The sequence below is a fragment of the Calidris pugnax genome, unplaced genomic scaffold (assembly GCF_001431845.1).
Source record: "Calidris pugnax isolate Ruff unplaced genomic scaffold, ASM143184v1 scaffold13, whole genome shotgun sequence".
Lineage (NCBI taxonomy): Eukaryota > Metazoa > Chordata > Aves > Charadriiformes > Scolopacidae > Calidris > Calidris pugnax.
Window position 1 is genome coordinate 5,074,505 of NW_015090810.1, and position 14,539 is coordinate 5,089,043.

General features: G+C 43.1%; 1 protein-coding gene across 7 annotated transcripts in view; it reads left to right on the plus strand.

Moving 5' to 3' along the window:
- LOC106886004 (poly(rC)-binding protein 3-like) overlaps positions 1–14,539 on the plus strand; it is a 525,351-nt gene that overhangs the window by 501,906 nt on the left and 8,906 nt on the right. For 5 of the 7 annotated variants that reach the window (XM_014938586.1, XM_014938583.1, XM_014938584.1 and 2 more), the window contains 3 exons: positions 2,990–3,046; positions 3,537–3,612; positions 5,677–5,729. In XM_014938586.1, coding sequence (XP_014794072.1) covers positions 2,990–3,046; positions 3,537–3,612; positions 5,677–5,729 — 186 coding nt within the window. The remainder of the gene's footprint in view (positions 1–2,989; positions 3,047–3,536; positions 3,613–5,676; positions 5,730–14,539) is intronic. The other 2 variants (XM_014938588.1, XM_014938590.1) reach the window with 1 other exon arrangement.

Below are 14,539 nucleotides of genomic sequence, written 5' to 3' on the forward strand. Positions count from 1 at the left end.
GTCTTTGATTACTCAAAAATATTTGAAACTGTTTGCTAGAGTGCTCTGAGCAGTTTGTATAAATAATTGAAAGTGTCCTATTTTAAGGTCTAATAGCTTGTCATCTTCAGTTTTATCAGCTGAAAAAATGTTCTCACCTTTCTAATGCAGCCTTGTTGGTGTGAAAAAGAGTGTAAGAGACAGACACTTTCTTTGTGCTTTGAATTTAGTCTCTGAATAAGCAAACTTTTTAAGAAAATTCTTAACGAATGCTTGGGAGTCAGTATGGAAAGACACTTTAACTACATTTCATAAGTGGAAATTAATACTGAAAACAAAATTTTATGAGCAATGTTAATTCCATCCAAACTTTTGGCTACACTAGCAGAAGTTAATTTTCCATTCTAAATGATGGCACGGATATCTTGAAAGGTTTTGGTTTGTATAATGTTTGTGTATCAAGCAACACTAGAAAAATCAAATTTCTATTTTTCCTTAACAAGTTGGGGTCCTTCTGCTTTAAGTGTTGTTTTTAATTGTCTTGTGCTTCTTCAATACTGCACTGCATGACAGAACTAAAAGGAAGCTGAACACTGTCCTGCCCTTCTCTGCTCCACTCCTTACCAATATTTAGCATATGCAGTGGTTTAAAAAAAAAAAATAAATCCAACACTTTTGCCTGATGAGAACAAATTGGAAATCTCTACCCACTGTGCTGCACTGCGATTTAGACGGGTACTCACAGGGTACAGCTTTGCTTTATGTCTTGTAGCAGCTTTATGGTTTAAATTGAGGAAGATTTGTAGACCAGGTCATTCCTGCTGTTACTAATGTCAGCACATCAGTAGGAAAGCTGCCCTTGACTTTGGTGGAAGCAGACCCGTAGCTCCTGTCCTTAGTGAAATGTTACAGTACAGGTGTCTCCGTAGCCTCTACCAGGCTTGGACTTGGCATGCCTCAGCCACAGAAGGGCACAGTTCTTCTGTCAAGGGGTAAAGCAGTCAAAAACAGTTTTTCTCAACCTAAATCAATCAAATGACCTAAGAAGTGAAGAATTTTTTGGATTTTTTGCACTGGGAAAGAAAATTCAAATCCCATCTGGTCCATGCTGCTTTGATGGTTTTCATTGATGATACAAAAAAAACTAGTCTGAGCTCTGAATGTTCATTATTTTTTGTTATTTCTGCAGTTTGTTTACTTCCTCATATGTATGCATGGAAGCATGGGGAGCAGAGTGATGAGGAAAAGACTGACTTCTATTAGTGATTCTATGGTGATGTTTTTGCAGTGGTTTCTTGCTGGCTGGCAGACTACTGCTTGGGAAGCACCTATGTAAAAGGTGTTCTCTGAGCTGGGTTTGAAGTAAAGCCAAGGTCAGAAGGGACACTTGTGATCCAGCATAGAGGCTCAGAGACCAAAGCGTGGTTTCCAAACCTGCTGTTTGCTCATGGACCTAAGCTCCCTGCCCAGCACCATTTCTACCTCTAACGTCCCCGAGGCTGCTCCTGTGCTTGGCTACACACAGAGCTCCCACTCAGCAAAGCAGCCTGATATTTGTTTGAGGTTGTCTTCATTTGGTAAAACACTTAAACGCATATTTTGCTTGCTTGAATATGTACTTGCTTAAGAGCACTAACAGCAGTGATCCCCTGTTTTGGTGAACTGGAACCTTTTCTTGTCATTTATAAACCATCTTTAATGGCCATCCCCTGTGAGTAGATATGCCCATGATGATCCCATTGAGCCCAGGCAGACATTTCTGCCTGAAAACTGCTCATGTGCATGATATTTGTCAGATAGCAGCCTTGCTTTATAACTAATTTAAAACTAAATGAAACATTTGTTCTCTGGAAGGGAAGTTCTGCTGCAGAAGTGTGCATTAAGCAGTTGGAGCATTAAAGGTTTTAATATCCAAATTCCATTAAATGATTTTTTTTATCATTTGCAGAGGATTCACTACTTTCTAAGAGGCCTTTTGTCAAATAAGCATTTTGCAAACTAAGCTAATCAGCTCTGTTCCTGTTTATAATTCTTCCACTACAAATATTTATACAGTGTGATTTGTACTTCTGCTTTCCTGCCTGTCTAAGCACAAGCACATTAAAATTTTTCTGACATGCCATTCCTTTCAGAAAAGCCCCACAGGACATAATTGAAAATTATAAACTCTCTATATTTTTTCCTCTATAGACGGCTATAGAGAGTTGAATAGAGCCAGCGGCAGAGACGAAGGGCTGTGCTAGCTGGTGCCAGGCGTGCTACCATATCCCTCCTCCCTCACGTACTTTCTTCTCATTCCCCACCTCACCCTGGTGCTGCCAGGAGCGATGGGACTCTCCATTGAGCTCCCATCTCCAAATTGGCGTGCTGACCCCAAGCCAAGGCACTGCAGGACAGGCTGCCATCCAGCACACGTGCTCACCTACTTGCTGTCAGGGCAGCCTGGGGCACGGATGCCGGCAGGGTGCACCAGGGCACACGTTTGCTGGCACTAAGCACTTGTGACTGTCAGGGGCCAGAAGAGGTGGCTCAGAGTTGCACACAGCAGTCAGGTGATGGATGTCAGGGCAGGACATCCCCTGGGCAGGTCTTCCCATCCTTGCTGCCCCAGCACCAGTATCTCCCCGCGTGCACCAGTGGTGCTGGGTGGATGCGGCAGCAGGGAGGGGAAGGGGCCACCCTCCATGCTCCTCAGCCTCCATGGTGTCTCCAGCTTTGCTCCCAGCGGATGGAGCTGGGCTGAAGAGGGGTCCTGAGGACTGGGGTCACCAGAGTTCAGGCAGTGGCAGTTGTATCTGCTTGCCAGGGGTGTGCGGGCAGCCCAACCGAGATCTTTCTGTCCCATGCCAAGCATTATGAAGCAGCACAAGACAATTAGGCTTTGCTCAGTGTTGAAAGCGATGCAGGTGGCGTTTGCCTGGGGAGCCAGGGAGAGCTGTTCTGATGAGAAGAGGAACGCTGCTTGTCCCACCCAACTGACCTCTGTTTTAACTGTGCTTCTTGTTCTCAGGCATTCACGATTCAGGGGCAGTACGCCATCCCTCATCCAGACGTGAGTCCTGCGCATGTAAATTACTCCCTATTTCTTCCTCTCCCTCTTATTTGTTCTGGGCAACATTGGCTTTCTACAGTTAGGAATAAAGACACGGCCTAAGGACACCTTTCCTGAAGAGCACACTATAGAGCCAAGTGTTAGCTCAGCTGCATCTCTTACCTTGTGTAATAATTGCTAGAAAGTACAATGGCCCAGGAACAAATGACAGTTATCTTGGTCTTTTTTTGCATGTGATATATTTGAGTTCTTTCAATATGTAATTCTACAGTAATTAGTTAATATTAACAATAGCCATTACATGTAACAACAGTAGAGATGTCATTTATAACCAGTTTGGATTTTTTTCCTCTATGGTAGATTAGAATGAATGATTAGCCTTTTTTTTTTTTTTTTTTCCAATATAATTTTAATTAATCCGGTTTTAGAACATGTAAGATGGTTTCTCTGCTCTGAAATAATTCCATTTGATTGGTTAGTTCTAATTTCCCATCCTGCCCTGCAGTTGACCAAGCTTCACCAGTTGGCTATGCAGCATCCCCCCTTTACTCCCCTTGGGCAGACCACCCCTGGTTTCCCTGGTACGTACCCATGACCCCCTGGGGATGTCCTTCTTCTTAACAGCTTTGTTTCCCGTGGTCATTACATCATTTTAATAATAAATGTGGTCAATGACCAGCGATCCTTCTGTTTTTACACATTAATCTGTTCTACCCTTCCCCTCCCCATGCCTCTGTTACAGTTCCTTTCATCATTACTAAAACGTGCTTTGTTTGTTACATTTATTTAGTCAAAACTGCTTCATTTGTGCCATTGGCTAAAGGCCCTGATTTCTTTTGTTCAGTCCTTGTAAAGTTATTGTGGAGCATACAGTATGTACCAGTTGGTCCCGAGTGAAGTACTTGGGCGTGCATCTTGTCAAATTTCCAGTTTGGTAACGTTGTTCAGAAAGAAGTAAACACGGGAAAAACAGTATGTAATTGTGGTACTGAAATACTGATTAAAGAAATTATGACACGCTCAAACTTGAATTCTTTGTAAAGCCAGATTTCTTAAGAGCATCTGCAATCATCACGGCTGGGATAAGTGCCTCTCTTCCTACTAGAGATGCAGCTATTGCTACAAAATGCAATGGAAATTTAGTTAAATTAAGGACTGTAAATTTGGTCCATATGTATTAAAGCTGAAGCCAAATTCTTGATTCAAGACTGAGAAGTCAGTTAACCCTGCAATAAATATTTTTACTGCGCACTACATGCTTGGCATCTAAAAACTTCACAAAACAGAAGTACATATGTACTGGTACATGCTCTGTATGGCAAATAACATTTTATCACATACATCAAATTCTGTCAGCAACTTGATTCTTTTATATTCAATATGAAATAAGCATATGCGGCTCTTAATTGAATGTAAACAGAAGTAAAATGTAGGTGAATCACTTTTTTGTAGGAGTATTTCTTTTCCATCTTTTCTAGCTGGAAATGAATATTTTTGGCATGTCTTTACAGATAATAAAATAATAAAGACCCAAAAAAGTGAAAAGGAGAGAAAGAAATGACATCCAAAATATACTTTTGTTTCTTCATGATGTATCTGATAAAATATATACAAGTAATACTAAGTTGCCTTTCCTAGCTTTATATTTTCCTTATTCTTGTAATTAACATGCTGCTCCTTAATCTTTTCCTGGTTATATTTGTGAGACGTACGTTTCTGTAATGTTAATGTGTGTTAGAGCAGTAATTCTGTTTTTCCTGAGCATTTTCCTTTTGTCCACCCAATTTACAAACAAATGTATGCAGCTTAGAGTATTTTGTAGATTTCCCTTCAAAAATTACCCTTCCCAACATTTCTCCCAGCAACTAATCCCACCCATAATTTCCAAATTTTCCTAGGTTAATTTCCTCATCCTTATTTTAATTTATAAATTTTTCTTTTTCATATTGATGTATTTTGTTCTGCTAATTGTTCGTTTGACTTCCACTTTAATTTTCTGTATCTAGAACTCCTGGTAGACAGGTCAAATTTCAGCCATTCATTAATTCCTCAATTGATGTGTTTCGAACAAACTTCAGAGACTGTTTTTAGGGGAAACCCTTCATTTTCTAGAAGCTTTTTATGACCGTGTGGAATCTCGTGTGACATTTGTTGCTTTGGTGGGTTAAAGGTTAATTAAAATAAGACTCATTTAAAAGTAGTCCAGCCCTCTGAGTTTTGCATCTCTTGCTTTCTTTTCTGTTTCGCTAGCAGTTCTTTATTTTTCTTTGCTCCTCTCTTTTTCTTTTCTTTTTTTTTTTTTTTTTATTTTTCTTATTTGAGAACAAGTAATTCCTAAACCATATTCTACTCTGTCCTCTGTAAGTTAGGAATACGTAGATGTGTATCAGGTTGATAAAAGATAAATCAGATCCTGTTACCGGATTTTACTGAATGGTAAAATGAACCTAATGTGTAGCATTTACCATGGTTCTCCTAGAGACAGTATAGCTCTCCTCATCTGTGTCAAGATGTTGCTTTTTTTTTTTTTTTTTTTTTTTAATTTTCCTTCTTTCTGTATGTTTCCTTCTTTAAAATATCATTTGTTGTGTCTTGCCCTTCGTTCAAACAACCGGCGTAACATTTTCCCTCTGTCCCCTGAATAGGACTGGATGCCACTACTCCAACCAGTTCCCATGAACTTACTATTCCCAATGATGTAAGTGGACCAATAGTCAGTATCACTTTCTCTTCTCTCGCTCCTCTGCCACCGGAGGGGAAACCTCTCATCTTTGGCTGATTTGTGAACACTCGTCCCCAGAATAACCTGTTGGGGAGGGGTTGTTAGGGGTTATTGAAATGCTGGAGAGAGGCAGCAGAAGTGACCATCCCCTCCTGTGTCAGGTCTCCAGCGTTGCTGGTTCAGTTGCATGCTGGTGCCCGTGCTGTCGTGCTTCACTAGCTTCGTTAAAGCCTTGGTGCCTGCTGCTTATGGTGGAATTAGATGAGTAATCAAGATTCATCTCTCGGCTGGCACTAGCAGGGGGTGGGTCTCAGCAGAAGGGTTAAAGAAGGGGGGAAACATGCAGCCCCGTGCACTATGTGTTGGGCTGGAGTCCTCCATTCCAGGGAGGTGTAGACCCTGCACCTCAATGGCTTGTGCTGTGCTGGTCTCCTCCAGACCCCACACTTATTCAATACTGCATTTTTTTCCAAGCAAAAAAGCTACTTCGGTTATGTGAAAGTGCAATATAAGAGGTTATTTGAAAAACGAGGGCTAAAAACATTCCTACCCCAGCAACTCTGGACCAGCTGTGATTGACAGACCAAGTCTCCATGAGCAATGTGCTGCTGAATCTTAAAACAGCTACTCAAAATCCCCAACTGATACACTGCGTGTCATATAAAAATGCCTTCCTGATTTATTCACTTTCATTGCAAATTGATTTTTTTCAGTTTTCATTACAAATGAGTCACTTGGAAAATGGAAGATTTCCCCTCCAGTAAAAAAAGCTTTCAAGCATGAGTGGGATCACAAATAGCAATTATATTACTTAAGAGATACTTACATTATTGTGTAAGCCCTATTAAACTCAGTGGCAATGATTTACAGTAAGAAAAAAAATACAGAATAACAAAGAAGCGAAGGTAAATCTTTTATGAGTGCAGTGATTTCATAAGCTTTCTGTTACTTAAAAGATGTCCTGCTGATTTGCCAGTACCTGCTTTATAACCCAATTTACTGTATGTGGAGAATTTTATGGGAGCACCGTTTTTATCCTTACAGTGCAAGTTTTTTAATCTCACTTTCAGGCAGATGTTGTTCTTGTCATCAGTGATATAAATCCAAGGTCGCTCTTCTGGCTTCACTTCTTTCAGGGTTCATAGCAGAGAAAGAGTGGGAGAAAGGTGGCCTTGTGTCCTGTAGTGCAATAGAAAATTTAAAAAGCCCATCAGTTTCTCATCTCAGAGGTGTGAAATGCCCCGGCTCAGCCCTCCCCTCTGAGAAGCAAACACGCATCCGTGCGCTGCTTCCAGCAGAAGGTTTTTCTGGCTGCACAGTGTGTGTCTCGCTGGTTTTTTTGCTAAAGGAGCAAAACCAAGGCCAAAGTGGGGTTAGGCTTAACGACAGCCCACAGGGGCTCCACAGAGGGTGGAAGGGAGTCCTGGTGTTCCTCTGAAGTCAAGGTGTGCATTAAAAGACCGAAAGCACTTAGTGCTGCCCAGTGCTCTGTGTAAGTGTGTGTGTGTGTGTGTGTGCATGTGCAGAGGGGATGAAGGCCTCTCGTGTCCCATCAGGCATGGGACACTTGGGGGTTTACTTGGGAATTTTGCAAGGGGGGAAAACTATTTCCCCGTGCATCTCTCCGAAGGGTTTGTTCTGCCTGCCCCCGGCTGTCGGCAGGGCCCTGCCAGGCTGCCCGGGGGCTGCAGCGGCCCCATCGCCACTCCGGGCTAGACACAAGGAGAGGAGGGAGGTGGAGGTACCCGGGGCAGAGAGGGAGCTGGGGAGGAGGCACCAGCGCCCGCCTTTCGTGTGTGCCCCGTCCACCCGATGCTGTGCACAGGGGGAGGTCAGGGCGGGAGAGGCAACCGCAGCTGGGCAGTAAACCCTGCCCTGCTGATTTGACTTCACTTTCCCAATAAGCATCTCCTGGGCCTGGCTTTGACAGACCAGCAGTCAGTGCCGCCCAGTGATTATACATATGGCTGAAGGTGAAGGAGGCTGGCACGGGGCTGTGGTAAGAGCCCAAGGCTGCGTGTAGCAAGTCCCCTCTCTCCCCCGACCCCAGGAATCCCCTACTTCAGCTCGGTGGCTTTCTCATCATATATAGTTATGCGTGCAAAAGTCCAGCACGCATGAGAAGAACATGAGACCTGCAAATATCGACATGTTCTGCAGATACTAGAGAAGTCAGTGTATTATCTGCGTGTGTACTACACATTTTTAAAAACTAAGATAACAATAAGCATAAAAAGCCAGAGCCTCGGTAAGAATCTGATGGAGCAAAATCAGATATAAAGAGAATAAGGAGCTCAGAAAGCAGATATCAATACACATTTACACTATGCATAGCTTCATAGTAAAATTAATTTTCCTCACTCCCTCTGGTATTAAGACAGTAACAGATTTTTTTTCTGTTATTAATAATTAGCATAACAACATCATGCTGCTGTCCTCATACAGTATGCTGATAATTGCAACTGGCCTATTGCTCAGTAAGAAAGAGATACCAGAGAACAAAGAAATGCATTTTACAGAAAGCTATTTTCCATAAGTAAAAAGCCCAGGCTCCCTCTCCAATTGGTAAATTCAGAAGATTTGCCTTTCTAGGTTTCTTACAACTTGTGGGTATACCCAAAAAGAGAACAGAGGGCACATTTCTGCAGGTCCCTCTCAGACTCACTTTAGTCCTTATCTAGGATCTCCTTTTCCTTGTCAAAACCTCTAATAAGGGCATTTGTTTGCCTTCCTTTCCTTGCTGGGATCTTGTCTGGCCTCCCGCTGCTGCTGAAGTGACACAATAGAAGTATGTTTCACACAAATCCCAGAATAAAGTGGCATAATAGTGGCAGGTACTGATGGGAATGGAAGGGATGATATCCCTGGATGTAGCTGTTTGAGCACAGATAGCATGTCTTAGGATTTTGTGATCCAATCCCCCAAAATGGCCATTGAGACTAAATGAACAAACCAATAATATAAAAAATCTGTCTCATTAAAAGTTATGTATATTTTGCATAACTGTGGGAGAGACAGGAAGAGGCAAGTAACATAAAAACAACTTCCTCCTCAGAGAACACCAAGAGCATTTTAAGAAAGCTATAAATCTGATCAATACTCTATAGAAGAAATCCAACAAAGTTGGAAATGGCATGCTGAAGAACTACCTTTATTTCCCCTTGGAGTCAGAAGTACTTCTCCGCAAACGATGGAGAGGGACCCACATGTGGAAAATGCTCTCAGAGCCATCTACAGTGAAATCCAGTGTTGGCTCCATGTGACGCTCCAAGGAGGCCCTTGTGGCACTGACTCTTCCACCAGCAGCCACTGAGGGGACTGAGCTCTTTGCAGATCCCTGATCCGTCACCTGCATGGGGGGAGAATTGACAGAAGCCTTAAGGAGAAGATTAGGGCATCACTTGACCCTAGCTGTGACTTCCTGCAAGGCCACCCACCACCTACACGTTACAGGAAAAGCACTCCTTACCCTCCCTACAGTCCTGGATCGGGAAATCCCTCTTCCAGAAAAGCCCTGAGAACAAGTGCCATGTTCTTATAAAGCTAAGCTGCTGGATAAGTCCATCCCCAGCTCAGAAACTTTCCGTTTGAGATGGTTTAAAAGCAATGGTTAGGTCAAGACTTAGTAATCCACAGAAGACATGCTGGGAAAGGTCCTGCAGCAGTGTAAGTCAGAGCCCTTCTACTGAAGGTAAGGGACTGTGGATTCAACCTCTATAAATTTCCCTTTCTGCTGAGAGCCTCCCACGTAATAGAGATATAATGCCCACAGAATTAACCAAATTCTGTCAACTAGGCATGTCGAAGGAGGTGTGTTATCCACAAAAGCAATTTTTAATACTTTTGATATGTTTGATTTTTATCTTCCCTTAATCTAAGAAAATGGCTATTGATTCCTCAAGTAGACCTGTCCAAATGAGGTCAAGAATTAGTAGAAAGACTTCACAATCTTAATATTCATTAGAAGCAAAGTGAGACCTTTGGGCATGAAAAGTGATTTCCCCCAGAACCACCTGCTGCTCACTTTAGGGAGCAGGATGGGAGCTGACATTGGGCCCTCAATAAATTGAAATGCGCACAAATCCACAGTCATTTGGGTTTCAAAACAAGTAATAAAAAGGCTCATTTCTGAAAATATTTTCTTAGTTTTCTGTGTGCCTCATTGCAAAGCATATGAAATTATTATAGCCCAGATTTTGCATTATCCTGGCAAGGAAGGTGAAGTTTATTGTTATTATTGGTTTTTAAGAGGCACAGAGTATTTAAGCATCTCTTTCTGGGTCCCGCAGGAAGTCTGTAAAGAACTGTAATCATACCTCAGATGATTTCTCCCCATAGAGCACTCTGCCCCTCCATTTCTGGACTGGAACTGGACTGGGAAAAAACCCAACAACCCAACCCAAACCTGGAACTAAGCAACCCTGTATCTCTACGAAAAGCAATTTAATATTCTCCTTCATGATGAGCATCTGCTTGCTTAACTAATGCAGAGGCTTTGCCAAAGCCAATGGACCAAAGAGAACTACATGTACCTGTGGATGGGTATGGTCAACCCCTCTGGTCCAAACAGCAGGTATCAGTTTGCAGAGGCTACTTGCTTGGCCCTTTTTACCAGCACTACGTTTGTTATAAGAAAGGAATCTGATGGTTTTTACCAATATTTAAAAAGAAAGTGAGCTCCATGCCGCCTTCTGTGACAAGCAATACTCTGCAGCATTATAGAATCACAGAATCTCGGTGGTTGGAAGGGACCTCTGAGATCATCGAGTCCAACCACACAGCAAAAAAAAAAAACAAAACAAAACCAAAACAACAAAACAACCACAAACAACAAACGAACCGCCACAACCCACCACAAACACCACACCACATAACACCACCAACCAAGCCCCGTACCAACAGCACCACATACAACACCCCACCACACCCCAATAATCTCGGGCACTAGAGCATGCCCTGAAGAGCCACATCTACACGTTTCTTAAATACCTCCAGGGATGGCGACTCCACCATCCATTAGACTTGGATAATAAACCAAAAATTAAAAATCTGATTCCTACACAGTGCTGCACAGAAGTAAGGCAGTGTGATGGACATAGAGAAACAAACCTGTAGGAAACACCCAGCAGAAAGCCGTGTTTCTTAGTTTCTGTCAGTGACTTTAGCATTATAGGGGAAAAAAAACCCAAGCATTTTTCATATTTATATTTAGAATTATGGGGAAGGAAAAAAAATGAAAAGGGGGACCTGAACCAGAGATGGCATATTGGAAGAAACTATCAGCATCAAGAGTTGGAGGGGTGTGATCACAGTAGACCTTCCAGTTCCACTCATTAAGAGTCCGGAGTCCTGATTCAGTCCTGTTTACACTGATACCAGCTGAACTTTACTGAAGGACAGAGTAAAACTAGAAAAAGGCAAAAAAGAATAATCCATGTTTTAGGGTTGGTTTGTTTGGGTGTTTTTTTCGGTGTAAAGAGCAATGAGGTACACTGAGGTAGGGAAAGGCAGATCAGAAGTGGTGTAGAGAAAGTGAAAAGGGAGCAGATTTTTCCTGGTGCTCGCAGTCCAATGAGGGGACATCAGCTGAAGTTTTGAGGTGTATGGACAAATACTTGCACACAACACACCAGAAAGCTCTGCAGGTCACTGCTGTGGCCCTTTTTGGGCAGCACTGAGAGAAACGGGTTCAAAAAGAAATTGTCAGACATGTGGAATATTGAGCATAAAGGCAGAGATACCAGCTGCTGCTCAATCTGAGTCCGTAAGCCTTAGACAGGAATTTGGGATGCCAGTGGAAATTTTGTTGTATACCTCATGCAGTTTTTATCCTTTTGTTTGTAAACGTGTGCTATGGCCACAGTCCTGCTGTGGTGCACACCTGATCCAAGCTGTTCTGAGCTCAAGTCTTGGGAGAGTTGAAATAAATACACATATACATACACAGATTATTTGTTTGTGTGTGTTTGTATGTACATATGTGTATATTATCTATATTATACATATATATTTATAATATATGTATTATACTACAGTGCATAGTAGGCTTGGTATAGTCTATAGGAGGTTTGGCTCCTCTTTCACATGGGTCAGCTTTATTACTTGTTTTCTGGAGGATTTCCTCTTGATTTATTCCATGAGTGACAGTAAAGCTCACTGTATGTTGAGCAAACAGGTGAGCACCAAAAATAATGCAGCACCTAAAGCCCTTGAAAACAGCTGTATGTTTGCTGTCCTCCACGTTCCCTAACTCCATCTACTGAGCTTGGAAAAGCAGCAAATGCATGTCTGTGGAACATGCAGCATTGCATGCAAGGCAGCAGCTTTCAAAGTTTGGGGAAGCTTGCTTTTGTGGCGAGAGACTTTTGTGGGAGTGAATTACACAGAGCCTGCTAAAGCATCTGAGATGGCCACCTTCAGAATGAAAGTGGGGGCAGCTGACACCATTAGAAAGGTCAGTCTTGGAAAGAGGTAGGTGTTTGAGTGCAATTTGACATCGCTTCATCTCAAAGCAAGGCAGGACAGGTGTTTTTATGTAAAACCAAATGTCCATGGCCTGATTGGCCAAAGCTTTGTAGATAAAAACCAGTCCCTTGAACTTTTTACAGAACCTATCAGCTCTTAAATATTCAGATACTGCACGAAGTCCAGCATAAGTAATACGTAAGAGGAAAGGCACCCCAGAAAAGACCAAGCACCCCAGCACTGCTGTCCTCCCTGTGTTGCAAATCGAGAATTGTATTCTGTGCAAGCTGCAGGTCATGCCACAGCTTGCAGAGCATGTTCAGACAGCCCATTGTCACAGCAACAAAGGGTGACTTTGGAGAGCTTCAGACAGAAGGCAACTGAGCCTCTCTTCCAAATGCTTGCATCACCAATGTCCTTGACTGGTCTGGACTGAATCCTCACTTCCTAATTCAAAAGTCAGCTAGGAGATGGCAAATTCTTTGTACTGACCCACCTGGGTTACAAGTCTCATTGGAGGACCACCAGCACATACAACTGGCAGCCTCCTGAGTGACCCTGCAGATGCCCTCTCAGAGCTGGTGAACCAGACATGTACGACTATGTCTCACAACCTGCCTGAAGAACCAGCAGTCCCACACAGTTCCTCTGTTTTGAGTGTCACAGTGACAACCACGGCTGTGAACTGGACTGCTTGAAATCCTTCAAATAATATATTGTTATATATTTTTGCATGCATTTTACACCAAATAATTTTATCAGATTTCCCCTTCTGCTTTGGACAGACTGAGGGAGTATGTGCATTCTACATTTTTCTGTTGACACTTAGGACATAATTATTAAAGCAACCAGAAACATATTCAGATCTGCCCATCAGACGCTGGTTGTGGCAGAAGGAAGTACTAGCAGCCTCCACTCCTGTTGGCCATTTCAAGCCACTCCAATATCAGGATGGACCACTCTGGCTACCATTCAAGTAAAGATGACCCAAGGTTTTTCCCCTCTCTGTGCTCCATTCTGCATCTGCAGTAACGAATGCTTCTGACCAGATTTGTGTAAATTATACCTATAGAATGGCATGCAAATGATTCACAGGATCAAAGTTATGAAAGTCCATCACCAGGATTTAACAGATAAGAGCGGATCTAGTGCTGCCAGCTTTGCTCTACAATGATGCTCTGGTAGGGCTGCCTTTGATTTCCTCACACTGATGGCATGTTCTGATGAAAGACAAACGCCACCACTGGCTGAGCCTGGTCCTACCATCTGTGGTCTGGGTGCTCTTCTCTCCTGCTTCACTTCACTACCTGCGGACCATGGAGGCCAGGGAGATAGAGGTATAGCAAGCGGACACTTAGGGATCCCTGTGCTGCTGTCAGTTGGCATATGCAGGCACGTTTGTGTGTGCAGAGAGCCAGGCTAGAGGCTTTCTGGTGAAGCTCACAGAGGTCCTCTGCACTGGCACCTGCAGTCACACACTAAGACAGGTCCTCGTGATAAGGGAGCTCAGTGAGACCCTCCTGTTTGAACAGGATGGGAAATCCTGTGTGTGGTTCCTGAAACCCCGTTTCTCCCCCTCATGGGTGCTCCTTGTGCTTGGTCTCTGTTTCGGCCACCTGGGTACCCGCTTTGGCTTTCTGCTTGTCCCTGAGCATGAAGCAAGGATTATGCTGGGGGCTTTCTCTTCTTTTGATGAAATGTCTGGGCAATGTGAACCTGTGTCTGGCAAGACACTCCAAGTACTACAGTACCATAAAGGGTAACACATTAGGGCCTGAAGCAGCAGGAAGATTGGGAGGGGAAGGCAGTCTCTGCATCTTGGGATGCCCTTCTGCCCAACTGGCAACATCATCCCAGTGGCAACAGCCCTGTAGAGCGAGGTTTCCATTTTCTACCCATTCTGGCCGTCGCTGAGCTTCTCAGCACCCATCCTTCCTTAACACAAAGCAGAAGTCCCCCTCTCCACCCTTAGAGAAGCCAAAACATCTCAGCCTCAGCTGCTGGCTTGGTGCCCCCTTGCTCTGTGGGGGCACCCTTTGGGGTGCTGGAGGAGCAGCTCCCCAGCACAGCTGTCCTTCTCCCTCACCCAGCTGCAGCTGCAGCACTTACCTCTGCTGCCAAACGCTTCCTCCAGGTCTTCCACACAGCTTCCAAAAGCTTGTGACTCCACTAAGAGCATTTTAAAAGTTGCAGATAATTGAAGATAATAGAAGAAAATACAATTTTACAAAAAAAAAAAAAAAAAAAAAAAAAAAAAAAAGGAAAAAGGAAAGGAAAAAAAAAAAAAAAAAAAAAAAAAAAAAAAAAAGAAAAAAAAATTG